The 27,224-nt window shown below is 41.9% G+C and overlaps 3 protein-coding genes and 1 long non-coding RNA gene across 9 annotated transcripts in view; 2 read left to right on the plus strand and 2 right to left on the minus strand.

Annotated features, from left to right (window-relative positions):
* LOC111936633 (uncharacterized) overlaps positions 1–486 on the minus strand; it is a 51,631-nt gene extending 51,145 nt beyond the window's left edge. For both annotated transcript variants that reach the window (XR_015277713.1, XR_015277714.1), the window contains exon 1: positions 129–486. This is a non-coding gene — a long non-coding RNA (uncharacterized LOC111936633). The remainder of the gene's footprint in view (positions 1–128) is intronic.
* On the plus strand, positions 388–13,531 carry UPB1 (beta-ureidopropionase 1). The gene is made up of 10 exons (XM_023937689.2): positions 388–663; positions 1,297–1,468; positions 2,943–3,030; positions 3,470–3,564; positions 3,833–3,994; positions 6,880–7,049; positions 7,725–7,806; positions 8,645–8,687; positions 9,423–9,577; positions 12,332–13,531. Exons 1-10 carry the CDS (start codon positions 563–565, stop codon positions 12,413–12,415), a joined length of 1,152 nt encoding a protein of 383 aa, XP_023793457.2. The 5' UTR covers positions 388–562; the 3' UTR covers positions 12,416–13,531.
* GUCD1 (guanylyl cyclase domain containing 1) lies at positions 13,457–22,744 on the minus strand. Of its 2 annotated transcripts, XM_086855713.1 has the most exons (7): positions 22,619–22,744; positions 22,427–22,532; positions 20,918–21,002; positions 19,289–19,454; positions 18,472–18,563; positions 16,627–16,868; positions 13,457–16,161 (listed from the first exon to the last, which is right to left on the minus strand). In XM_086855713.1, exons 2-7 carry the CDS (start codon positions 22,461–22,463, stop codon positions 16,070–16,072), a joined length of 714 nt encoding a protein of 237 aa, XP_086711839.1. In that variant the 5' UTR covers positions 22,464–22,532; positions 22,619–22,744; the 3' UTR covers positions 13,457–16,069. The 2 variants fall into 2 exon arrangements, with proteins under 2 accessions (XP_086711839.1, XP_086711838.1); XM_086855712.1 differs by having other exon boundaries at positions 22,427–22,685.
* SNRPD3 (small nuclear ribonucleoprotein D3 polypeptide) lies at positions 21,002–26,284 on the plus strand. Of its 4 annotated transcripts, XM_086855716.1 has the most exons (5): positions 21,002–21,145; positions 22,019–22,226; positions 23,326–23,475; positions 24,083–24,275; positions 25,140–26,284. In XM_086855716.1, the coding sequence occupies exons 3-5, from the start codon at positions 23,350–23,352 to the stop codon at positions 25,199–25,201; spliced, it is 381 nt and encodes a 126-aa protein (XP_086711842.1). In that variant the 5' UTR covers positions 21,002–21,145; positions 22,019–22,226; positions 23,326–23,349; the 3' UTR covers positions 25,202–26,284. The 4 variants fall into 4 exon arrangements, with proteins under 4 accessions (XP_086711842.1, XP_086711840.1, XP_086711841.1 ...); XM_086855714.1 differs by lacking the exons at positions 21,002–21,145; positions 22,019–22,226 and adding an exon at positions 22,639–22,827; XM_086855715.1 differs by lacking the exons at positions 21,002–21,145; positions 22,019–22,226 and adding an exon at positions 22,823–23,216.
* Positions 26,285–27,224: the final 940 nt, after the last annotated feature.

A 27,224-nucleotide genomic window follows, 5' to 3' on the forward strand; every position in this document is an offset into this window, starting at 1 on the left:
TTAGATGGATTATGTCAGAAGCACAAGGGAAGTCACAAGTAGCCAGTAACAGCCACTTCCCCTGGACATCCCATCAGCAGGACTGATGGAACTAGGGCTGGTGATATTTTTTCCTTTTCTTTCCTTACCTTCCTTATTTTTCTTTCTTTATCCTCCTTTCTCCCTTCACTTTCACTTTTTCTTTTTTTTCCCCTCTTTTCTCCTCACTTTCCCCCTCTTTCTCTCTTTCTTTCTACTCTGTGCTCATATAATAGGTCAGGAACCAACGCAGCGGATTCCCACGCCAAGTGAACTTTTGTGGACTCTCCGACTTTTTTGGTTCCTTTCGACCACGAGCACTTAGGAGTTCTGGGCGCTCCGTTCCCCTTTGTGACCGGCCCCGCTCCAGGAGCGCCCAGAGCCCGGCCATGGCCCCCGCCCGCCCCTCAGGGCACGGCGGCACCTGACGGGACCGTCCCGCCAAAACCCGTGAGGGGAGCGGGGCGTGACCGACGGGGCCGCCCGGGGCAAAGTCCAGGGGCCCACCGAGCGGCTGAGGGGCTGCGCGCGCTCGCCCTCAGCTATGGCGGGAGCCCTGGAGTCGCTGGAGTCGTGCCTGGAGCGGCACATCCCGCCCGGGGAACTCGCCGAGGTGAAGCGGATCCTCTATGGGGGCGAGGCCAGGTGCGCCACCAGGACGGGCTCGCCCCCTGCTCTGCGGGTTTCCGTCCCTCCTCTCCCCGGTCTCTGCGGGGATGCCCATCTCGGGAATGAGGGGAAGGAGCCATTGTGAGGGCGGGTATGCAAGACACAGGGCTGGGCTGAGGGGAAAAAGGAAAAGTAGGGCTTGTGGTGCTGCAGAGAGGTGACCGGGGTATTTTAGAGGTGATCCAGGTGTGGGGAGCAGGCCGGTGTAAGAAGGTGACGGACAGGGATGAAAAACCTGACGGGAATAGTGATATCGGGATGATGGGGCCTGACAAGTAGGAATTAAATTGTAGGAAAATACATTGGAGGGAAAGTATTTATAATCCAGGTATGGCAGGTGGAAGCTTGTGTGCATGTGCTCCTTGATTTCTGCAGCAAGGGGTTGGTGTCTGGAAATGACATGAGGACAGGGGGAGATTTGTGATGTGGAGGTGAACGGTGAGATCAGCACATGAGCCTGGCCCTTGGCTGATGGATGAATGTTGGGGCCTGGGAGCTTGGGTGTCTCTGCAGGCTTAGACAGAATTGTCATCCCCTTGGTCCATTGCATTCAGAGCAGAAGAGGAGAACATCTCATCTTGAAATGTCTTTGTTTCCTGTTCAATCCAGAAAACTTGACTTGCCAAGTGGTGCACTGTCAGCAGCTCAGGAAAGAGATTTTGAGCTACAGGGCTATGGATTTGAAGCTGCTTCGGAGCAATTGAGAAGGCCACGTATTGTTCGAGTGGGACTGATACAGAATAAAATTCCTCTTCCCACAGACACAGCAGTGGCAGTCCAGGTACAGAAACTGGGACTGGGGCTGTTTCTAACTTCTCTTCTGCTGGATTGAGACATAACACGGTTCAACTGTTGGTTTAAGGAACAGTATCATGAAATGTCTAATGATTCTTTGGCAGTACAGAACCCATCACTACTGCAGTAGAGCATCCTGTAAGAAATTGGAATCACACATTTGGTTTTACAGTTTCTCAGAAACATCTCTTGTGTTTACCTAGCATGCCCAACCTGCTTGCAGTTTTTCCAAAGCTAAATATTTAGTAGCTCATTTTGTACATGAAAATCCTTTGCCTCTAAGATGAAACACAAAATCATTTACACAAAATCAAAAGAGACTGCAACCAGTAGAAACCACAGGTGCAGTTCTTGTTTTAATTGAGAAATGTTCCATTACAGGAAAATCCATTAGAGGAAACAGATTAATAAAGCTGTGTTCATTATTCTTTGTACAGCAGTGAGTGAAATCTTATTACAAGATAACATGGTTTAGTGGTGACTTGGCAGTGCTGGGTTAATGGTTGGACTTGGTTGATGATCTTAGAGGTCTATTCCAACATTAATGATTCTGAAACCATCATCTCTTAACATCTCGGACACAACAGCACTGAAGTGACAAATAGGTATAGAAATAAGTCTCCTGAGAGTAGCTTTAAAAAAGGGAAAGAAAACACTGCATTTATAAAATTTCCTGGAGCAATGGTTTTGTACAGTGACAGGACAGAATATTTCTGAAGTAGTTTGTTTTGGAAAGATTACCTATCACAGATGCAAGTCATTAATTCAGTAAATTAATCCATTTTGTGGATTCTTTATGTAACAGTGGTTGAATAAAGTATTATGATTAATTAATGATTTTTCTTTATGAATAACTAGTTAACTATTTCTGTAAATCAATATACAATTTTTGAGTTCATACGTCACTGCAGTCTTGTCTTTATTCACTCCATTTTGACAACTGAAACTAGCAATGCAAAGTACTACACCTATGCTTATCTTTAAGTAGAATACTCTAGAAAACTAATTAATAAATACTTTCATGATTTTTCTTGGTAATAATTACTTAGCTCTTAGGACAGAGGATTTAACGTCACCCTGTTGTTGTTTACAATGAGCAGCAAAATTATGGGTTTTGTTGATTCTGTTTAGATTTTCAGCTTTTTGCAAGTCAGGCAGCAGTGAGTTTCCAGCTCTATAAATGTTGCAACCATGAAATCAGGATCCCATTGGAATGCTTTCTCTATTTTCAGCATCTAAATGCTTTTAAAAATCTGAATCTGACTCTACTATCAGTGTTCAGGAGTGATACCTCAAGTTATTTCCCCTGAAAGCAATGGCACTAAGTATAGAACAAGATAAACTCCATGTGAACATGGCTGTAAAACCAGGCACACAGAGGTTAGCTAGGTTAGAGGTTAACACAGAGGTGAGTTAGAACATGTGGCTTTTTTTAATAATGTGACATTTCTTGCAATCAGGTGGCTGCTCTGCACAGACGCATTGAGGAGATGGTGGGAGTGGCTGCAATGTGTGGGGTCAACATTGTGTGTTTCCAGGAGGCTTGGAGTGAGTATTTTCTGTGGTTCCCTGTAGGCTGCTGAGTGCCTTCTGTTTTAACAGGTGTCCTGTACTACATCTTGTAAGTAAACAGTAGAAATCTTCCAAGATACAACAATTGACTTAGTGATTTGCTTCCTAAAGGAAAAACCAAAGAGTCTGAGGTAGCCAAACTGTTTGGAAGAGATATGAGAGGTCTGTTGTATTGAAGACTGCCATATGATATTTGGAGCTCCTTCATGGCATCCTTTATGATCCTTTCCACTTCTTATTTTTCTCCTAAAACTTTGGGGAGGTTTTCTAGACAGGTATTAAAATTTAAAAATCTGTTTTTAATTAACATGGTCTTAATTGTTAATTTTTTTAATCTGTATTCATGCAAATAGCATGTATTTCTTGATTGACATCAATATTTTTGTATACTATGCCATGCTTTGTTGTTTTCCAGCCATGCCCTTTGCTTTTTGTACAAGAGAGAAACTTCCTTGGACTGAATTTGCTGAGTCAGCAGAGGATGGGCCAACAACAAAATTCTGTCAAGAGGTAAAAAACCAACCAATCAACCAACCAAGAAAAAAAACAAAAAAACAACTGACATCATTTGAAGAAAAAGTCAATATACCAATGAACTGGCAGGCAGAATTTGCTGTATTTCTTACTTGCATCTGTGTTATTTAACATTTCTAGTTAACACGTAATGCTGTTTTACCTTTTGTTTTAATTGACTGTTTTCAGCTGGCTGTGGTGTCTGTCATTCTGGGGGGTACTGCAGGCTGGTGTATAATAGAGGTACTCATGTTCACTTGTGCAGCTTGCAAAGAAGTACAATATGGTTGTGGTGTCTCCAATCCTGGAGCGAGATGAACTGCACGGTGGAATTCTGTGGAATACTGCAGTGATCATTTCTAATTCTGGAGCACTCCTTGGCAAAAGTAGGAAAAATCATATTCCAAGGGTTGGAGATTTCAATGAGGTAAGATGCAGTATTGTGACAATCAGGTTAGTCTTACCTTGCAGCTCTTGGTTGTGTCTGAGTCACAGTGGCAGGAAATGCAATGTGTTTCTAGAAAATGTGGTTCACTTACTGTCAGATCAGTTTTTCTGAGATGAAGGGATAGTAAGTTAATTTCTCAAAAAGGAATAATTTTTGTGAGAGTGATGAGAATTAAAGGAAAAAAAAATAATATTGAATCTTGTTAGGTGCTCTTCCTTGGCCCAGTGAAACTTCAGAAGTATCAAATATCCTTTAAAAGAATTGTGTAAGTTACAGCTGTGTTATGTTTGTTGTGCATGATTGGCTTGGGTAGTTTTGTCATGTGTGCACATTGAACTTACTTTAATTTGCAGGGCAATTGTTTCATGGTTCAAGCATGAACATTACTTACAGCTTTTCTCTGTTTCTCTGCGAGGTTGTCTTGGAAATGACAGTTCCTTTTGCTTGTGTTTATTCGAGCAGAATCCCTTAATTCATTGTGCCTCTGACTGAATAGCAGGTTTATGGCATCTTCTGTTTACTAATCACATTATTGCAGCTGAAGCCCCCAGCAGGTTTTGGGCCATCCTCCAGAATCAGAAACTCAACTGGAAGTAAAGGCAATGAGTGGTAAAGCTGAAATGTGTTTATCCGTCCATAGAATTATCACAAGCAGAAAGATCAGGATTAAAAATTAACTGAAGTCTAAAAATACATTGTCTTACCTAACTAAATCTCTCCTTGTCAGCTAAAGTGAGTAATTAATAGAGGCATTTCTTCTAAGCACAGGAGGCTGCTGTATACCTGCAGTGGCTTTTGTTCCTTGGCTGACTGCTCCAGTCATCAAACTGAGGCTTCAGAACCTAAAATGATTTTTTATTAATGCAAAAAGTTCTTTTGGCTCTCAAAACTTTGTGTTCAAAGATCTCTGAAAGTTTTGACCTTGCTCCCAGACCTGATCAGGCTGGTTTGAGTTTCTCCAGAGGAGGCTGTACTTGAGTTCTACACAATGAATTTCTGGCACAGTCTGTCAGTCACCAATCTTACCTTGTATTTTTAACAATTATTTTGAGATTTAATATTATTTTATCAGGTCTGTCCTTTAGCTAGCAAAAGTAGTAACTAAGAAATTCATTAGTTACTTCCCAAATTTTTTTATTTGTTCCTTATGTAATCCAATAAAAAATAAATTCCTGTTGCTTGTGCTAAAATATGATGTCTTTCAGTTTTCCTGACAATGTTTAGTGGAGAATCAACAGATTCCAAGAAACTCACTGTTTCCAGCTATGAAACTGTAATGAGAGACACCTAAATAAAGTATTTTTACTTTCTCATGTAAAGTATAAATAGAGTTTTGTTACGAGTTTTGCACAGTTGCTAAAAGAAGTTAGTTCTTAGAATCCTAAATGCCAGAATTACTACAAAGCAATCTGTTTATAGTTTCCAAATATACTATAATGATTTAGCATTTCTTCTTGTATCTACCTTGTTACAGAATCAGGTAGTGTTTACCCAAGACAGCACTGTCTTCAGCTGCCTTTGTTAGCAATGCATTAAGTCCACTCTTCTGAGCTAAACAATCCTGATAAAGCAATTTCAGAAACCACCCAGCCTACAGGAAAGGATTATATTCATCATGTTGTTTTCTTTATCAACAAAGTTAAACCTCAAGGAAATACTGAATTTGAAATTATTTCTGGTGGGTTGTCTCTGTAGGGCAGATGGGAAAGGAGCCTTGTTAAAATCGTGCCCATTGAATCAGTAAGAACTAAATGGAAAGGGCAAAGAGATTGGTCTGTGGCCTATTCAGCCATGTGTGGGAGGCTGTATAAACAAAAATCAATCCTTCTTGAGACATCACAGTTTATTGCTGTGGAGAGGATTGTGACCTCTGGTGTGAAATAAAGAAATAGGAACTGATGAATTCCCTGAAGCAACAGCATTCCTGTTTTTCTTCTCCTATTGTAAGAAAAGAAATAATATTCATTCAGCAGAATTGTTTTGAAAAAGGCTTGTGTGAGCACCCACCATGTGGTCTGCTGTCTACAGATATGAAAGGAGATCAAATCAGTACCCAAGGGGCTGTGCAATTTCATGAGACCTGATAATAAATAAGAAACATGAGACAATTATTTTACTGGACATACTGAACCTGTAGCCCTTGGTTTCAGAAAGTGACCCTCCTGTATCTGTCATGCCATTGGCACCCTCTTAGAGGAGGCCCAGGTTTGTTCCCCAGCTGTACCTCAGGTGTTTGTACTTCCTTCAGGACCAATGGCAGTGGTGGTTACAAGGAACAGATAATTTCCATAGAGAGGGGTCTGCTTTACAGCACTTTCCTTCCCTGATGAGAGACATGTCCCATTGGGCCAGGATGGTGGATTGTGTCCCTTGCTCTTCTGTCTCAGATCAGCACCAAAGGACACTGTCAGGAATCAGCCTGGCCACTGCAACTTCTGTACTCCCTTGGGACCCTTAGTGTTTTATGAGGAATGTTGGGTGGTATGCTTTGTCTCCTTATCTGTGCATCTTTATCACTGTCTTTCTCCCTGTCTGAACCTGGTGATGGTACTTTCAGAAAGTAGCATATTTTGGAAGTGCACTACCTGCTGCATAATAAAAGTTCCTTTGCTTGAAAGTAGGTATAAGAGTGTAATTTCAGTGGATACACGTTCCTGCTGCCTTGGCATTTCTGTATTCATCTTTCCTTCTGCCTAAGAGATTTTGTAAATCTCATTGTATTATACTCAGCCTTCCATCTACAGATTAAAAAGCATTTTTAGTTGGAAGTACTTCTTTGCACTTCTTTAAGAAGTCTGCTGTTGTGGGTTTTGTTGGTTGGTTGGGTTTTTTGTTTGTTTATTTCTTCTTTTGTTTGTTTGTAGTCTACTTATTACATGGAAGGAAATACAGGACACCCAGTGTTTCAGACACAGTTTGGGGCAATTGCTGTGAACATCTGTTATGGGCGCCACCACCCTCTGAACTGGCTCATGTATAGCATGAATGGAGCAGAGATCATCTTTAACCCTTCAGCCACTATAGGGACACTCAGGTAAAATACAAACTGATCTATGCCACTGTTCCCTTTCTGGGTTAACTGAACCTCTGAGCCCCTCAGTGGGGCCTAAAATGCACTTTGCTGGGGTCTTGGAAGTGCAGTCTCCTTGTTTTGACTTACAAAGGAGCCTGCATTCTTTCTCATCCACCAGGAATTTTGGGCTCCCGGTCTCCTCCCAGTAACTGATTGTCTTTCAGAACTTTATTGTGCATCAGCAGTCTCCTGTCTTTGAGACAGCATTAACCAGCATCCAGCTGGTGTTCTGAAAACTGAGAGTTTATTTAGATTTTTTTATGTAATATTTTTGCTATATAATTGGTAATGATCATGTTCAGGCTTATTTTACCACCTTGCATTGTCCACCTAGGAGTGTGGTATGGAATTGCAGTTTTCAGCACCAAGCTGAGATACCTATTTCTCAGAAACATTTTTTTTAAACTGCTGGCAATTTTATGATTATCATGGCTCTTGAACCAGACTGGACCAGTGTAAACTGTCCCTTGAGATTAATCTTCTGCAGATTAACATTAATTGCACCGTACTGACTTGATTTCCTGAAAGCTAGCTTTGGCTTCTTTGACAGAAAATGTGCAGTGTGAGACAGTGAATCTAGATTTAGCACTGAAATGTACAATTAATGAATACCTGCTGTCTCTTTGTGTGTTGCAGCGAGGCGCTGTGGCCAATTGAAGCCAGAAACGCTGCCATAGCCAATCACTGCTTCACATGTCCCATCAACAGAGTAGGAACGGTTCGTATCTTCACTGTTTCATTCCATCATTCAGGGGCTGGAGCATGAGTTTGTTCAAGGCAGGGACTGACAGCACTAGAATGCTTGGGTTCCTCTGCTGTGTAACCACTGTACTAGGGTTTATGATGTGATTTGAAGACGGACAGTGATGAAGAGATTGAGAGCTGCCTCTGTTGCTGGCAGCCTACTTTTTGGTTGCAGCTACTTCCTGTTCTTGAATTGAATCTCTGTAATAGGCACCCACCCTTTTCCTAACTCTCCCAGTTTCTCTGGTGAAATCAGTATTCTTTTAGTCAAAATGGCTGAAAATTTAATATATCCTTGAGTCAGCGGTACACAACTTGTGGCTGTTGTACAGATACTGTCTCTTTCTGGACTGTAAAATTCTATAATTAAATTTAATAGTGCATGCAATAGGTCATTCTTACCTTCAGATTAGTCCAGTTATGCTATGTGTATATTTTTAAAATTAGATTCCCAGCAAAAATCCAGACTTGTTGCTTGCTGCTATGTAAATATGTTTGCCTTTTTTTGTGATCTAAAAAGATGTGTTTGGTTAAATATCTCCTCTTTTGCCTCTTTAAACTTGTGAAATGGATAACAAGGCATGTTCCCCAAAGTGTATGAACAACAGGCAGTGATACAAAAAGACCTTGTGTTCTGTGCTATCTGTCACAGAAACTAGGCCTCTCTGATGACTCCCTTTAGACAGGGCTGATTGTGTGCCAGAAAAAAATATTTGTAGATTTATATAAACTTTCAAATATGATGGGCTAGCAAGGATTTCTTAACTGAAATGTGATTATACTGCCACCTATGGATTCCTCTTATTTCACAGGAATACTACAAAAATGCCTTTACTTCTGGAGATGGTGGAAAAGGTATGTTTAGAATTCAATACCAGTTCCCAGATTTGCTGGAAGTTAAAGAGAATGATCAATGAGGACCATGAGGTTTTCTTGTATGTACTTATGTGTTGAAACAGAGTAATTTGTCCTGTGAAAGCCATGTCTGCTTGTGGCTCCATCCAGAGTGGGCCTGAGCCTTTTTTAGCCAGTTTTGGAGCTAAGTAGTTTTTTTAGCAGCTGCATGAAAAAGGTCAGTGGTATCCATTGCTTCGTAGTACAACAGATGTGATTGATTTTTGGCACAGCTCATAGTTGTGCAATATGAAATAACATCTTTTCTGTGCCTCAAATCCCAGTGTTTTCACGTCTGACCTTCTGTTGAAAACAGAATGCGTGCATCTCTGTCAGCAGTTTTGAAAATGCGTGATTTGACAATTAGAATTCATTTAAATGCTAAGTAAAAAGCAATGAAAGCAAAGCCTTTAGTCCTGAGACCTAATAATGGAAAAGCATAATGGTACATTATTTGAAAGGCAATGCAGCGAGATTTTCCTGATAATTTAATAGTGTACTGTGCGTGAAAATTATAACTGGCCAAAATTGCAGTTATTTTAGGGTCATGCTGTGACTCTTCAAGATGATTATCTTACCTAAAGGACAGTGAGTCCCCAAGAAATGGAGTCATTTGTGGGATTTGTGGGACACTGCATGTTAAGTTACATACCTATTTGCAAATGGCAATACATGCTTTTTAAAAATCTCTCTAAGCACACCACGAGTTGGGCCATTTCTATGGCTCGAGTTACGTAGCTGCACCAGACGGCAGCAGGACCCCGGGACTCTCTCGCACTCAGGATGGGCTGCTGGTGGCAGAGATGGACCTAAACCTCTGCAGGCAAGTTGGAGATAAATGGAATTTTAAGGTAAGCCTGATTATAAAGAAAATATGATATTAGAACAAACGAGCCTTAATAATGATTTTATGATGTTACAATAGTTAAAAGGCAGCTTTTTTTTTTTTTTAAGCAGGTCAGAGCTTAAATTGTTGAACTAATTTAACAGGATGTTATGGAGGCCAAAAGCATAAATAGATTTGGAAAAGGAGCTAAATTCAGGGAAACTAGGCCAGTAGCTTTCAAATGAAAACCTTAGCCTTGGGACCTTAATGTGGATTGCCAGGAGCTCTGAGGATTGCTGGGGAAGAGTCTGTGCTTTCCTTATGCAGTGAATGTAAGCATTTGTTGCTGAGTTGAGCCAGGCATTGGATCTATCTAATATGGTACTACTATATATTCTTAATGGCCTTAATTGTCAGTTTTGGAGAAATTTAGTGAAAACCCAAACCCACAAGCTTCTGAGAACTTTCTGCAGGCAAAATTCTTGCAGTGTTAACTTCCTGAATTTGTGGATATGTTGAAACTACAGAGAAAGAACTGTACTGTATCCATCTCTGAAGCATCTTAACACACTTTTGAGTTTATCTAAATCAGATTAAGATAGCTACAGGCCACTCCATATGGCTTTAACAAACCTTATTTAATACTGTTTTTTTGTATTCTGAGGTAAAGCTAATTTGGTTCATCTTTCCAGAGGGCATAATTGGATTTAATTTGTCCAGCAGCAGTGCTGGTTGAAGAAATGGCTGCCTCAGCACAGCAGCTTGCTAACCCTTCAGTTGTGCCAGTACAAGCTATGTGGGGTGCTATATTATAAAATGATCTAGTGGAGTGACCAGATTTATTTTTTTTAATCAAACAACACTCTAGTTCCTTTTTTATTCTGATCAAGTTTACAACAGGCCACACTAAGATTCTGTTGGAACAAAAAAAGAAAAGAAGTGGCAACTCTGGAAATAGACTCTGTCAATGAAGAAACATCTTGCTTGCTTCTGTGGAGACAGATCTTTTGTTCCAGTCCTCAGTACTGCTAAAGACTAGAACTTTTTCCTAGTTACTCTTAAGATCAGCATGATTTGAATCATAACAAAGTAGACCAGAATGCCAGGCTAAGCAGCTGTACAATATATGTAGGTTTTTAAGTGATCACCTAGTATTTAAAATAAGTAATCATTTGCAAGGATATGTCAGTTTTTGAACATCATGCTACTGCAAGCAGATATTTATTTTATAGAGCTCGTTTATTTGTCTGTTGTGCATTACAGTATGGTGCAATGTTCAACATGTTTTGACATCAATTTGACATAAAAATGAAAAGTCTCTGTGGATTTAAAATGCTGAATAAGGTTTCTAATTTAAAAAATAGTAATTTCTTCTCTAGAGGTTAATTTCTTTGCTAATATTGCTAATCCATATATAGGGACTAAAACCAAGAAGTAATTTCAGGTCATCTTCTGGAACAGAATTGCATTTGTTATTTTACAGATGCCTGTGGTAGGCATGCAATTGTTGCCATAATGGAATTAAGTTGTACTGAGAGATTCTTAGTTTTTTAAGTCAGGCAGGCACTTAGTTTTGCTTTGCCACCAGAGTCTGAGGCACTTACTGCAGAGTACAGGCTTAGTGTGTCAGGAAGCACATGGAGCATTGCTTCTACCAGCTTAGGAGGGGTATCCGAATAAAAGCGATTGTATTGATTAGCAAAAACAAACAGTAAAAGCAAAACACTGCCCTTTGGCTGATTTGTGTAGAATTGTGTATTTTTTGTTGTCTTCAAATCCTGTGCTTTCAGCACCTTAATTTCATGTTAATGGTGTGGAGTGCTATTGTTGGGTTTTGGCACATAAGGCACAGCTGTGGCTTTGCTTATGTGACAGGAGAGAGCTGTTTCCTTTTCCTCTCAGTTTTGGCCAAGACAGACGTAGTTCTTGCTGTGGGGAATGAGGAGGAGGGGTCACAAGTTACCCACTGCAGAAAACCCTAAACAGCAAGTAGGAGCCTATGTAACATGCTCTGGTATCTGCAGTTTGCACCCAGTGCTGCCTGAAAGGGACATTCAATAGAATGTGTTTTCTAAACTTAGAGCAGCAAAGGGGTTAAACAAATTAAATAAAGATGTAATTTGCCCCTCCCAGAGCCAGTGCTGTGGGCTGTGCCCTTCAGAAGAGGATGACAGCACTACATCACTGCTGTATTGCAGCACTTCCAGCACCTGCTGTTGCCCAAACCATTGATATTCATTATTATTAATGGGTGAAGTAAGAGTAACCCCAGCACTGTCAGTGGCATATATACAAACCTAGTGCTGGCAGCAGGGTTCCTTGGTTGCCAAGGACATAACATGAAGCCCTAATTACAGAGACACTCCTTTGCCTACATTGACAGAACTTAAAAAATTGTTGATGCACAAGAAATTCCACTTTTCACATTCAACTGTCAGCTATCCAGAACAACTATAATAACTAGAAAGTCAGCAGACAGGAGTGTCACAGGAAGAGACAGTTCCTGCAAAACAGGAAGGTGTTCATTTAAAAGTTTGACTTTTCAGAATGGAACTACACTTCTTTTTCAGGCCTAGGCAACATAATATGAGTTCTTTTATAAAAAATAGTTTGTGCTAAGGCACTGGAGATCTTGAATTTTGAGGGAATTACACTTTTGATGTTTGGGACAATTGAATGTATTGTCATAGAAAAAAACAGCCAGTGGATAGAAATATTTTCTACTGACGTACTTCTGTAGCTCACTGAAAGAACTGAAGCTTTGATTTTTCCTTTCCAGATGACTGGTAGATATGAAATGTATGCAGAAAAGCTTGCTGAAGCAATCCAGCCTTTCTTTATACCCAATATCATCAAAGAGTAAGAGAGAGCATCTCATTACACTCAAATGTTACAAGACAAATTCGAAGTTACTGTTGGATGATAGCTTTACTGTGAATCACAAGTTGCTGTTTTAATGTTGTCAGTTTAATTTCATGTAACCAATTTTAATTAATTGGATTCAAAACTGTGTTACGTAAAATAACTGAAAATGAATTCTTAAGTGTTTGGTATTTACACTAATGAGTCCAAAGTTTTGTTCCTTGCCAGAAGTACATCCAGTGTTTTTCTAGAGTAGAAACACATACAGCGTACTGTGATATAGTTGATAGGATGAGTTCAGAGGACATGAAATTTTTTACCTAAATTTTGCATTGTACATCTATTTCTGCTTTCTAGTTTTTACCCTCTGCCCAAAAGCATAATTTAGGGAGAAACGAAGCAGAAATTGTTTTCATCTGGGTTGTATTTTTCTGCTTACTCATTCTACTTGATGCAGTTCTGTTACAGCCGAGTAATGTCCCAGACATTATTTGAAGATCTGTGGGTGCTGCAAAGCAAGACCACTTTGGTTCTGTTGACTTTTACACAACCACAGCTGGAGCAGTGTCTTTGCTGGGCCCCTTCAAGGTGCAGAAGTTGTGCTCAGAGAGATGCTTTGGGATCTTCCAAAGCTCACTGCCCTGATGGGAAGCAGAAATAGAGACCCTGGCCAAATGCACAGGCAAGGCTGGGGCAGTTGCATGCTTCTCACTGTGAACAGAAAGTTCAGGATGGGTAAGGAAAACTCCTTCCCTGGGGCTGCACTCCAGTAGGATGTGTGGTGGCTGCAGAGTACACAAACCAGCTGTGGAATAAAGGTAGTAATGATACATTTGTTCTTCTTAGGCGTACTGTGTTCTGAAATTTTGCTTCATATGATTTGGGTCATGGCAATAGTTCAGGCAATGCAGACTGAATACAATTTACAGCCCAGCAACTATAAATTTGTAGTTGTAATATTTGAACTCTTTTGTTTTTCTAAATTAGTTTCAGATTTTCAAAAACATTTAAACTTGTTAATAAATGAACTTGCTACATTATGTTACATGGTTATTTGTGAGTTTAACCTTTATTGAGAATGGCTTAATTACAAATAAAAATATATTTATGTATAAAATCCCTGCATGTAAAATCCCCTTCCTTTGCTATTGACATCCTGACAAAAACAAAGCAACAGAACATTTTCAGAGTGAGTGTTTTGATAGACAATCCTGTAATAGGAAACAAAGTTTCAGAAAATGCAGATGTTCTGGATGCTTGTGCAGTGAGCTGCTTTTTCAGCTGAATTTGTGTCATACACTCAGTCTTTTCACTTGGCTTTTGCTTCTTGTATTTTCATCTCTTCCATTTGGCAGCTGTTCAAGATCCCGTTGTAATAGCGGACCTCTCCTTTTGTCTGCACTATCTTAGACAGCTTTGTTTATCTTTCACTTTTGTTGAAGCATTTAAACCCTGGGTACCAAACACTTACCAGTCAATATTGTGACACCTGTGTGTGCACTTCAGAACGCCAGGCTTGCCCTCAAGTTCATGTTTTCTATATGCCCAGGCTTCACTTTTGGTAACGGAAACAGTAAGATGCTGAATGTCAATTATAAGCCTTTGTAAGAATTGTTTTTATTCAACTAATCAAGCCCTGCTCTAAGATAAATCCTTTGGCAGTTTAATGGTATTGAATGAACTACCTACCTGAAAATGCATGGGTTAAGGAAGTACTCTAACAGCCTGTAGCTTCCATACCTGTTAATTATTAACTGAGCTAATACACTCTCTCTACATCAAACATCACAATTTTGGCCCTGGACACAAAAATTCCCAGATCAGGAGTCTTCTGTTACTTACTTTGGAGGAGTTGAAAGGCATTATCTACACTAGGTTTTGTCCCTTTCTTCTGGAGGGATTCTGCTGGTGGCACTGATGGACTGGTTCTACACAAATCACATCCTACCTGTTCCTTATCAGTGCCAGAATGTATTTAAACTTCACTAATGATAAGCAAAATCTGACACACAGGATTTCATGTCACACGCTTTTGTTCGGAATTTTTTAAAGGTTACTGCATTTTAGGTGTCTGTTACTATTTTCTGCCTTTGTACAAAGGAGCACTCTTGATTTTACTAAGTACTTAGTCAACACTGTATACTTTTCAGTTAGTTAACAACTGATAAAAGAAAATGTTTATCTTGGTAAAAACAGTTTCTATGCTGACAGTCAATTCCTATTTATTATATCCACTGGTTATCCATAACGATATCCTTTTACTGTGATTTCACACAGTTCCAGAACTTGAACAGTTCTTTTCCTAAAACCATGCCAGAGATGTGGGATCTCTGTCTGAAGTGCAAATTTTCCTATTGTACATCAGTGCTGATTCTCCTACCCACTTTCATATAGGCAGGACTGAAGATTGAGACTTACAAGAAATTAGGATAGATGAATCTGAAATAAGTGGTTTTTTCTTAAACTTCAGAGTGCTCCTCAGGTAACAGAGGAAAGGGCTCTGCCATTTCACTTAATGTCTCAATACAGCAGCAACTTAATCCAAATGCAGCTGTGGTATAAGAGCTAAAAAATCCACATTCCTGCCTTCTTACTTGTAGCAGGTATGCTTGTATTTCCTCTTTTCTTAATTGATTTTAGCTCTTCTTAGAAGGTCACTAAACTAATACCAACAGCAAAATTTGGCTTGAATTATGATTCAGCATTTTAGGCACAATGCAGTAGATGCTGTCAGATACTTACACTTTACACACAAAATATATACCATTAGTGTGGATGACGATTTTCTGCATTTGCTTAATAAGTTTAAATATTTAGAACATTCATATTTAGAACGGATTCTGCAGAAACTGGCACATGTGGGTGGCATAACATTTCAGAGCTTTTTTGCAAAGAGCAATAAGGACTTCCAAGTGCAAATAAAATTTTTCCACTGAAAGTTTTGGAGCAATCTGGAGCTCTGAGCAGTCATCCAAGAGGATTTAGCCAAAAGAGATTGAGTTTGTAGTGCAAGGGAGCAATTCCAATATTGCAGTTGCATAAATGCTAAATCTCTGTGAATTTGGTACATGGGAAGTTTCCTACATAGCAGACAATACTGATGAGCCAGCAGGCATATTTTATTATTTAAAAGTATTTTAAGTTAATATTCTTTCCATTTATAATACTCTGCTGAACTTCAAATCCATAGATTTTGGATGAAGAGCAGCCCTTGATGCTTTGACAGAGATAGAAACAAATATTTTCTATTTTTTTGTTGTTGTTGTTGTTTGTACCTAAACCTATGCAAATATTACCAGGTGTTAAAGTTCATAAATTTGGTGCTTTTTTCTTATGTGTTTAATTTGAAAATAAGCTGAAAGTGAACAGGCTCTAGGCCTGTATTTTAGAACTGCTGTCAAATGTGCAATGTTGAAAATTACGGGAAAAAATAACCACCAAAAAAACCAGAGACAGACATTGCAAAATCAGATACATCATCAGAAAAAAAGGTAAAGACAGCATTGAACTACAGTCCTGTCAATGTTTATAAAGCCTCCCTTGTTGAAGGTCCCACTGCAGTTCAGGAGTGAGGTGTGTGCAGGGGAGTCCTGAGACGAGCAGCCAGCTGCCGTGCAGGCTGTGCAGGAAGGAGCAGGAGTGTGCTCTGTGGATGTCAACTGTCTGTGTAGATGAACAGAATATCTTCATCAGTGCCATAACTTGTCCTGGCTTCCTCGAAGTTACTGATGCTGGTGCAGCATGTTCCTGGGAAGGAGGAACAAAATGTTACAAAAAATTCAGGATTAGCCAGTGAAAGGTTCTTACACTGGATGTAGGAGCATCCACAGACCAAACTAGTACAGAGACTACACCCAGCAGCTTAGGCTACAATTCACTTGGGTAGATTTTTTCACCTTAAAGAGCCCACTGAAGTAATGCTGCAAACAGATACCAAAATGGCCCTTCTGTTATATTCTGCACATAGACATTTCAGCATCTCTCACTAACCCATCTGAAAGTCAAACAAGCCATTTGCTGGAATGCCTATCTGAATGCTTCAACTAAATCACACCACAAAATGCAGCAGTGATGTAATTAATGGCAAAACCCCTTCTGACAAATTGGGTAGTGATGCTTGAAACGTCTGTGCACTGAGGGGAGGTCCAGCTGTGTCAGACTCATTAGCAATGCACTGGCTGCGAATCCATCCAAAAGGGACAGGCTACTCACGGTCAGCATAGGCAGGGTTGTTGTAGTAGATACTCCCTGAGGCTTTGTTGTAGCCACATAACACAATGAAATGGCCCTGGTAGTCAGGGCTCCTGCAGAAGCACTTCTGTCCAATGGGAAGGAAGCAGCAGTATTTGACAGGACTTGAGCAAAGATCACACAGTAGCAGGACCGCGTTCACAAGGACAATGGCTACGTGACCCTGGGACAGGTGGTTTTGGATGTCTTGAACGGTTACTGTGCTGCAAGGAAAGGAACAGACATGCTTATTGAAAGAGGCAGGTGTAAAGGAAATATGTGATGGTGGACAGTGCAGCTGGCATTTCTATAGATACACGACATTCTAGAGACTCACATTTCTATAGATACACTTCCATATCACAGGTACAGCTCTTTGTTGTTACATCCTGCAGGCTTTTCTATGGACAAAGCCTGACAGAACCTGTAGCATTCAAGGCCTTTTCATTTCACTGCTGCTACTGAAGTGCAGAGCAACAGCTCTGGGTTCTGCACTAACACATTCTGAGATGACACCAGATGCCCCAGAGAAGAGAATTAAAGGAGCTAGCAACTCACTTAGTAACTTGAGGAACTTCTGTTGTAGGAAAATTTGAAGTGTTCTCTCTTGCTGTTTGAAAAGCTTATCTCTGAAACACCAAATCTTTATCAACTGAGTGGTTAAATATTGTGTAACCGCTAACCAAATTAAGATGTGCCCAAATTTGCCTGTGTCACACAGGCTGTGTTTCTCCCAGCCCAAGTTTTGAATGGCCTGATACTCTTGAGGCTTTATTTCCACAGAGAGTAAGTATGCACCACACACCACCTATAACCTCATCTGTTAAAAGCTGTCCTTCACCGAGGCAGATGGTGTGTTCCATATGCGTGAGAAACTCATCACTTGGATCTGCTCCAGATGTCTGTGCTGTGTGCACTACCTGACTGAACTCATGTGCTTTTTATTTCATCTTTCCCAGTGTCACTTCCCCAGTCTGATGCCCCAGCTTCAGAACTGCACAGGCAGATATGCCCTCTGTCCCTGCCTTGATCAAGGCCACAGTCTTAAGAATGTAAAAGAGGGACTGAGTGTCCCTTCTGTCCTGTCACAGCTGTAGTTAAAGTGACTCCATGCATATTAGAGAGGGCACTTGATTCTGCTAAATATAAGTTACACTTCAGCATTCAAAATGCTATTATGGCTACCTCATATCTTCTCTTCTTGGCTTACCCCATATCCTTTACCCCACTTTGACAACAGGGATCCAAACCCAGCTTCCCTATAAAAAGGGACACAGCTCAAGTTGGATGTTTAGTCATTCCCCAATAAAATTTCACTGCTGATTATGAAAATTCTGTAGTTTTTCCATTTCTGGGTTTGCAGTTCTTTCATGGAGTTCCTCATTTCATGGTCCCCTTGGCAAAAGTTCCTATGCTAACTTGTACTTTGCATGTTTGTCTAGGAACAGAGATCCATGTTTGCATAGCTTTGGGAACAATGAGTTCTGTACCCATACAGCATTCTCTTTAATTCTGACAATGGCCAATTAGAGTGCTGTAGGCACTCCCTACTGCCTAAGTGTAATGGATAACCAAATTCAAAACACAGTCAGCTGTTAGCAGCATTTTCATATCACTTATTGTGCATCATGGCTAATTTTTCTTCAAACTTCATTATTAGCTCTTGATGTGCACTGTTTTTTTTGAGACAGAAAAAGCAGAAAGACACTAGTTGGCAAAAAAAGGCTTAGGGCTTGATTTTGTTCTGTTTCAGCAGTTTAGCTTGGTGCCTCCAAGAAAAGCAGGGGCCCACAGAATCTCCAAAGAGAAAGAAAACAGTAAGCTTACCATTTCTCCACCAGCACCTTGCAGTCTTTGGCTTGTGCAAAGAGCTGATTCACTCGATTCTCTTCTGTGTCAAAGTGCTTCCTGTAAAATGACTGGGGAAATAACAGAAGTTCTGAACTGGAATGGTGTTTACCTTGGGTAATCCACCACTCAGTCTGCTAGCAAGGGCCAGCATAATTTGGAGATCTGGCTATGGGATAAAAGATCTCTCCCTTAGTTCACTGGAAACAGGACAATTTGCTCTGAATTGCAAATTAAATGGCTCCTGGTCAGTTACTGTTGCACTTTCTATCCAGCGGCTGTTCAGCTGCCTACATGAGAGAAACCCGTCTGGTTTCCCAGGGGAAACTGGGCAGGAGCTTGCAATGAAGTCACGGCTGCTACAGGCCCTCCTTGGCCCCTTGTGGGCAGTCCTGGAGAGGCCAAGCTCTCAGTGGATGGGAGGCTGAGTTCCCCTCTCACCTCTAGAGGTGGATCTTCCAGGTCAAGGCTGAGGCACGGTGGTGGGGAAAGTGTGGAAGCTAAACACTGCTGCTGCCCAGGCTGTACCTGTTCTGTAGATAAATACAGGGCTTCAGTCTCCAAGGCTGTCAAATAGGTTGGAACCTTTCATGAACACTACATGCAAACTTGTTAAAAATTCAAAAGATGGAATCAATATGTGGGATCATACTGTCTTTGGAACAGACTTGTGCCAATTTTGGCAGTAGGTCGAATTAACCGTGGCTGACTGTCAGTAACACAGCAGAGTTTTTATAGCATAATACTTGAGGCATTTAAAGCTGCCTGCTCTCCCCCTGTGGGTGAGAATACTGACCTGATTTTTGTAGCCCTTGTCCACTCCGAGTGTCTGGGTGCAAAATTTATGCCTAACTCCGAAGTGCCGCATTAGGTAGGCCAGGTCAATAGTCCAGATACTCTTTGTTAACTGGAGTTCCTGGATGGCTTTCTGAAATTCATCATTGTCCAAATGATTCAGGTACCTGTGGTATAGGAAAGGTAGGGGAAGGGAAGCACAGATCTTAGGAGAAGGAAAATGTGTGCTGTAGCCCAAGCCTCTCTACATCACAGCACATAAAAACTGAAACAGTGGGCTTGGCTAAGAAATAACCTAAAAAAAAAAAACCAAACCAACCCACAAAGAAAACAGAAATTTAAGGGAAGGGAGTAGGGAATGTTTAACTGGATTTATTGCTGACTTTTTAAAATTGGAAATGTGTGGTTCCTTGACTATTTTAGAGTGCTACAAGTGTACAGGTGCTGTACCAGAGGCAAGCTGGTATAGAACTCTGTCCTGAAGGGTTTACAGTGTAATGTACAAGTGTATTAGAGCCAACACAGAAAGAAGAGTCAAAGACTAAAACTTTCTTCACACAATAGATGGATTTCAAAAGGAGGAGCCATAAAGGAATTCAGTAAATATTCAAAGGAAGCTTGTCTTAGGCACTGATGACATAAAAGGAAGAAAGAGGGAGATGAAGTCAGGAGGAAGCTTGGGACAGGTTGCAAAGGGGCAGGGTGAGGTAGTTACAGGGAGTTCTGAAAGTAAGAAAACAAATGGAATGATGAAAAATAAACAGGGACTGGAATTGAGGATGCAGGGTAAACAAGGTCAGATCAGCAGGGTGAGAAGATTAATCTTGGAAGCTGAGTTTTGGGCAGACTGGAGTGGCAAACAGGTAAAGGGAATAGAGGTTACAGTAGTCAAGATGGGAAATTACCAGCACACGGACTAACGTCTTGGCAGAAGGGATGGAGAGAAATGAAAATCTTCTGCTTCATATCTACTAAGTGGACATCTAAATAGGTATTTCTCCTGCACCTAAGCTCATGTTCCTCTGTGGAAGGAAAGAGGAGTTCAGCAGGACAGCTACTAGTTCAAAAAAAGGTAAAAGCAAAAATAAACAAAAACAACAACAAAAAAAAAACACCCCAAAGGGCAACACTATTTTGAAGTTGAAACTACTGGAACACAAACACTCATCCCACAGGTTGGGGCTCAGCAGGACAGAAGTGGTACAGGTATAGCACACACTCATAAACTGGGATACACCTACCCATCACTTGAATACACAGAAAGGAATCAGGTGAGTCACAGCTAACTATCAGTTCTGAATTGCAACAAAAGGAAAGAGGCAACACTTTCTATGAGCTTATGCATACCAGCCTGCAAGGTTCATAGAGCTGATTAGGTATTCTGCATCTGTCTAATTAGTCAATTATTCAAAAGGGTCCAAAGTTCACTGCAGTTTATATTTTCCCTTGCTCCTGCTAGAGAGCTGGGCCAGGCCCAAGCAGCAGTCGCTGTCCAAGGGTATCTCAAAAACTGTTACTCTCCTACTCTCCTGAACTCATGGCTGCTTCAACACACCTCTTCTCCCTGGGATTTGCTTCCTGCTACCCCTCCCCATGGAATGGGATTTCCCACTCTAAGAGAGCCACTTACTGAAGCACCATCCTGGAGCAGGCCAGCCCGCAGTCCCAGTGGTACAGCTGCTGAATCACTGGCACTTTCAGCTGGATGCAGTCAACTGTGTGAGCAGAACACAATGTCAATCCACACAGGAATGTTTTTCCATGCCATTAAAAGTCACCCTGTCCTCAGCACTACAGCCATGGAAACTTAGGAACGTGGTATTGGCAGGTGGATTTTTTTTCTTTCTTAGGGGAACAGGTAAGCTTCTGGTTTAATCTCATACTCCTTTATTGTTCCATACCTAAAGGGCTTTCCACCCCCTTTTCCCTTGGAAGTTACTTTTTTTTATCCTTGGAAGTTTTTTTGGTTGTTATTTGTCTGTGTTTTTTCTGGTGGGATGATGTACCCACCACCCCTCAACTGAAGCTCCTGGATGACAGCAGGTAAGACACAAGTATTCATCTTTTCTCTTGTAGTCTAATTGTACTTCTGTGCCACAAAAGGAGTTAAACCAAACTGGGAAAAAACATACCAAGATCTCTGGGCAGGAATCTCTTAGAAGCCCCACAGATTTAAGCCTTTTCTATAGATGTATTTTATTTTTTTTCTCACAGATGATTAATAGAATTTAAACAAAACTCACAACTTAAAACTCACAAGTGACACCAGTTGTCCTTTTGTATTAATTCCATCAAAACCTCAATAGAGAGGGCAAATTAAGAATCTCTGCCAAAAAGTCCCAAAATACAAGCTCCATCCTCTGCCTCAGTTTTTTATTTTTATTGAGCTGGCAATGTAGTGGTTTCAATTTCAGGAGCACCCTCAGCACTAGCAGGACTTGAAGAGCTGTGCCTGTCATTGCTACTTCAGCACTGACCAAACTGAGTTAACCACAAAGGGCTTTTCTCAGTAACCTTTGATCTAGAAAAGGCATTTGAGAAGTGTTGTTACAAGGTCCTCTACATTTTATGATGGGAATAAAAATAAATTTAACATCATGATGACTCATTTAATTTTGGTGTATTATTTATAGAACTTTTCAGATAATGTTGTTATATTTTTCCTAGTTGTGCCCGTTTAATCTATTTTTTTTCTTGGCATGGTATGAATCTGTCCCCTTTTTGTAAACAGCCCGAGGTACATGTTTTCTACGTGAAAGCTTCAGAGATCAAGTTTTCTTGGCCGTCCAGCTTCCAGTCACCTGTTTCCCAACACACCGAGAGCTCTTCAGCGACGGCTGTCCCGATCCCAGCCCGTCCCTGCCGTGCCTGTAAATCACCCTGCGAGCCGCTCTGCGCTCTGCCAGCTCCCCGCGGCCGCGACCTTACCGACGGAGCCGGTAATTCCACATCGCTGCTGTGGGCGAAACCCGCAGCACCGCGGCTCGGCAGGACCGGGAGGCCGCCGGCAGCTCCGGCGGGGCCCGCAGGAGCCGCCCGCTCCCCGCCGGGCCCCCTCCCCGGCCCGTTCCGCCTCCCCGCCGCCCCCTGCTCGCAGAGGCCCCGCCGGTCCGAGCAGGGCTCGGCGGGCCGCACTGACCTGGCGGCGGCTCGCCGGCCTCCCGGGGGCTCTTCATGGCTGCGGCTCCCGCCGCCCGTTCACTGCCGGCCCCGCCGAGCCGGCGGCGCGGCCCCGGGGCCCGGCGCTGGCTCCTCCCGGAGGCGGGGGCTGAGGGGGGCCGGGCCCCGGGGCGCTTGCCCCGCGCCGTGGCGGCGGGGAGAGCGGTGGGGCGAGCGGGCGGGCAGGGGCATGACACGGCGGGCAGGGGTTGCGCAGCCCTGCCCCGGGCACGGGGCACCGCGGGGTTGCCGGGCTGGCCCCGGGCTGCAGCGGACGGGACGAGGCCGCGCCGCCCCCAGCGCCGCGTTCCGGTTCCGGCGCGCGGAGCAGGGCGGGAGGCGGCGGAGGCCATTAGCGGAGAGCGCGGGCAGCGCCGGGCGGTGAGTGCCGGCCTCAGGCCGCCTCCCCTGTGGGTCCTGCTCGCTCCCCGGGTGCTCTGCAGCTCCCCGAGCGGCGCTGCATCCCCCGAGGGGCCGGAGGGGGCCGGGTCAGAGCGGCGAGATGCGGGAGGGCTGGGGTGCCCGCGGCTCCCTCACGAAGGGCCCGGTGCTTGGCGCTGCGGCCCTGAGCGCGGCCGTGCTGCCCGCGGGGCCCTGCCGCTGTGGGATGTACCTGGGGCTCGACTGTTTTGTTACGTGGTCCTTAAAAGTGAATTTCCTAGAGGAGACCTGGAAAAGACTTGGCTGTTGATGTTTAAAGTCTCCCCGTGGGCACGTCTCTAGAGAAGCGTTATTGATGCTAAGTCAAATCGCGTTTGTTGTGTTTAAATGTGAGAAAATTGGTGCTTTACACTAATGGAAGGGATGATGGATTGTATAGCTGGAGTTTATTTTGCACCTTCCTTTGTAATAACAGGTTTTGCTTTCCTCGTACCTCAGGTGTAGAGCCACAGCACTGCAGCCATGTCGATTGGAGTGCCCATCAAGGTCCTGCATGAGGCCGAGGGCCACATCGTGACCTGTGAGACCAATACAGGAGAAGTTTATCGAGGCAAACTTATCGAAGCTGAAGACAACATGAATTGTCAGGTATTTCTTGCTTCACAAGGATGGAGGGAAGGTTGGCTGATCTGGCCCTGGGAAGGCTGAAAATTTGACTAAAAGACTTGCTTTTAGCTGTGGGATAAAGAAAATTGTGCTGCTGCTTTTTATCATGGTGAAGTGGATTCAGCATTACAGAGTGCTCCGAAGAGACCAGAGCTTATTTCCAGTTTCAGAGTAAGATTGGGCATCCCTGTCAGTAGGATCAGAGATTTTAAGAGTCTGTCTTGTGAACACTCCAGTGGTTTTCTGGAGTTCTTTATTTAAAGCCATGGAGTATAAGAATAAAAAGCCCTTGATTTAAGAAACTGAAGCTTATTTAATGCACATTACTTCAGTCATTCTAAGAGGGCCTAATTTTGACTTCAGACAAGTGATCACTGAAATCAGAATGCTTTCCTAATAGTACTGGAACACCTTTATTAAAACTGTTTACATACAAGAAAACAAAAATAATTATTCTGATAAAGCTAATTTGTAAACTGTGGAGAAAACAAAAGTCTCGGGCAGCAGGCATGGGGTGTGTTTACATGGTCATGATGCCTTGTGTCACAGCTGAGGCCTGTCTGAGCACTGACTGATTTTTACCTTCCAGATGTCCAACATAACAGTGACATACAGAGATGGACGGGTGGCACAGCTCGAGCAGGTGTACATCAGGGGCAGCAAAATACGGTTTCTCATCTTACCAGATATGTTGAAGAATGCTCCTATGCTAAAGAGCATGAAGAATAAAAACCAAGGTTCTGGAGCTGGGCGAGGGAAAGCAGCTATTCTCAAAGCTCAAGGTATGTACAATTTGTTCATGGTCTCACCCCCTATTTTTCTATAGAACTGAAAAACTCATCTCTGTCACTGAGGAGATTAAGTGGTAGGAAGTGAAAAGATTACTGGTTCATACAGTGTTTTTCTGTATGTTTTATCTTACAGTCCAGAGTCAAGACTCAAATTGTCCCAATTACCTGAATTGTAATATGTATGAATATGAATGTGTAATGTTGATGCTACAGGAATTTAGAGTTAGTGAGTAGTCTTGTTAAACAGAGCCTTTCTGTTAAACTTAAGAGTTCTGTTTTCCTGCAGTTGTGGCCACCAGCTGTTTGGAATACTTAGGGAAGGATTCAGGTGTTCTTGTTAAGTTTTTGTAGGAAAACAGTTTTAGTTATAAAGTATTTAAGCTACTGAGAAGCTGTAATTATTAGCTTTTCTGTAGTTCACTCTCATCTCTGCCTTTCTCAGGGGATCAGTCTAGTTATTAGGTAGTTGAGTAACAATCATGTGCCACAAAGTCCCTGGTTAACTTCAGTGTGCAGTAATGTTTATGTGGAGGAGTAACTTACTGAGTGGTGCTGCAAAACCCCACACTCGCAAGAGTGTGGGGTTTCAAATCTCTTGGGTGACACAGATTTGTGTGTCAGACAGAACATGAGATGTGTGAGTATTTACTGCAGTTGTTCTGGGGAGCCAGACTGTGGGAGCATTAGGTTCTAGTTCTTCTCACAGAAAGCTTCTTGCTCTCACATCACTTCCTGAGCATTTCCTTGCTTCTCAGCAAGAGACCTTGAGTGTTGTCAATGTTTTGCTTGTTGGTTGTTGAGATAAATATGCAGGTATGTCAAATTCATGTCATCCCTGATGTTTTCTTTCTTCAGTGGCTGCAAGAGGAAGAGGCCGTGGTATGGGCCGGGGCAACATCTTCCAGAAGCGAAGATAATTTTGGTCTTGGCCGAGTTGCTTTTTTTATTAGGGGTGTTAACTTGACTACGTGTGCATTGGTATCAGTTTTGTTTAATAAATGTTTCTGACAAAAACTTGTCTGCTCTTACCTGACAGGACAGTTCTTGGACAAATACACTGTAGGTTGATTTCAAACTCAAGCCAGCTTTGGAAAATAGTGGACTTTATTACATCTAGTTTTGACCACTTTGTGTGATGCATTGGTTTTTAAAGATCATTAGGTTTAATTTTTCTTGTTTAGTCCTGCTGTCATTTATTCTCTAAAGAATTAGAAGGCATTCTTAATGAAGAATCTTAAGTCATACATTATAAAGTCTTATTAACAGCTGCATTTATGGAAAATACAGCAAAACAGAGGCAGCTTCCTGAGAAGCAGAGCACTGTATTCTTTTGCTTTATATGGACCTACAGTGAACCTTCATCTTCAGATCTGTATATTAAACTTGTATACTTGCATTTCTTATTTTCTCTTTGGATATAAGGAGAATTTTTCATTAGGAACATTCAGCTTTGATAGCCTGAATCTATATTTGCAGGGAAAAAAATATATTCTCACTTTCCTAGGAGTTTTTCCCTGTGTCTGGGAAAAGAGAACATAAAATAGGCATTTTACAGGATAAATTTGAAATGCTTTGTGGATTTGAAAGACAGTGCAGGTCTATGAGGAAAACCTTATAAATAGTTACCCATTAAACACAACTCAATACAAATTCTGATGTTTTGAACAAAACTCATGTATCAACTTCAGCTTTTGATCTTATTATCTTATTAGTTGTGAACAGATCAGCTGATCTGCAGGAAGCCAAATGTAGCTTCAGTTTATTTTGCTTAAAGTGTAGCTTGGGTGTTTTGACTTACTGAAATGGTTGAAATGTTTCAATGTAACCCTTCTGTACCTAATCTCCTACTTGCATACAGTCTGTACACACAAAAAAGAGCTGCTCTTGCTTTTCTGCTCGGATGCTGTGAAGACTCTCCCTTGTGTGCAGACAGGAAAGTTGAACTAATGTATTAACTTGTTCAATTGTGTGTAAATAAAGCTGTATTTGGTCTCACATCACTAGGGGAAAAACCTGCTGCATGTTCTTCTGGGTAGTAGTGATCTTAAATATTTGCTTAATTATTTTCTAAGGAAACCTCCTTAGAATGTGTTTAAGGGATACTTAAGCTTAACTATAAAAGCCTTGGACTGCCATCTTATGCCTCTCCTGAGGAATGTGTCCAAAAAATGGCAGTCCTCACAAACTGGGACCATTTCCACTGATGGTGACTGGCTCACTTCTTATAAAGTCCTCGTTTCTTCTTGAGCAATGCCAAGTTGCTTGCTTTTCCCTCAGGAGCAGTGGATGTGGCATTCAGCAGCGCTGAGGGTGGGGGAGAACCATGAATTTCGGAGAGAAACAGTAACCTCATCAAGAGGTTTGATGGAACAAACTCTGTATCTGCTTTAAGAATTTTGAAGTAACATCTCTAAGGCATGTCAGCTTTGAAGAAGATACTGGATTTTGCATGAAAAAAAAAAGCTTTGCACTATGCCTGCAGGCTGAGTCTAGGATGAACTACTGAGGAAGATACCATGAATTTAGTGTTAAAAATGCTGAGGTTTCATGCTGGTAGGAAAATCCCAGCCAAGACATACATCACTTAGCAATTTCTGACTGGGAGAACAGGAATGTTAGTTTGTTACAGGCTACTTTCCAGAGCCTTCCTGTGATGTGTGTATACTTACAGTGTGATAAATCAAAATTTCCTTCTCACAGACTGGATCTCACCCACTAGATGGCTCTGTTGGGAAGAGAATGAAGCTCAAGAAACCAGAACCACCTGGAAAAGAAAAATGCAAATATGACTTCTGCTATAAAGTCCATAAACTCAAGGGCTATTATAAACTAGCTTGAAAATACCTTATTTTCTTTCTTCTTCAGTGTTCTCAAAGTGCTGGCTTCCTACATGGCTGGGTTATTCCAGCTGCTGATTGATGCTGTGTTTCCCTTGGCTAA

The sequence above is a fragment of the Cyanistes caeruleus genome, chromosome 18 (assembly GCF_971803275.1).
Source record: "Cyanistes caeruleus chromosome 18, bCyaCae1.hap1.1, whole genome shotgun sequence".
NCBI lineage: Eukaryota > Metazoa > Chordata > Aves > Passeriformes > Paridae > Cyanistes > Cyanistes caeruleus.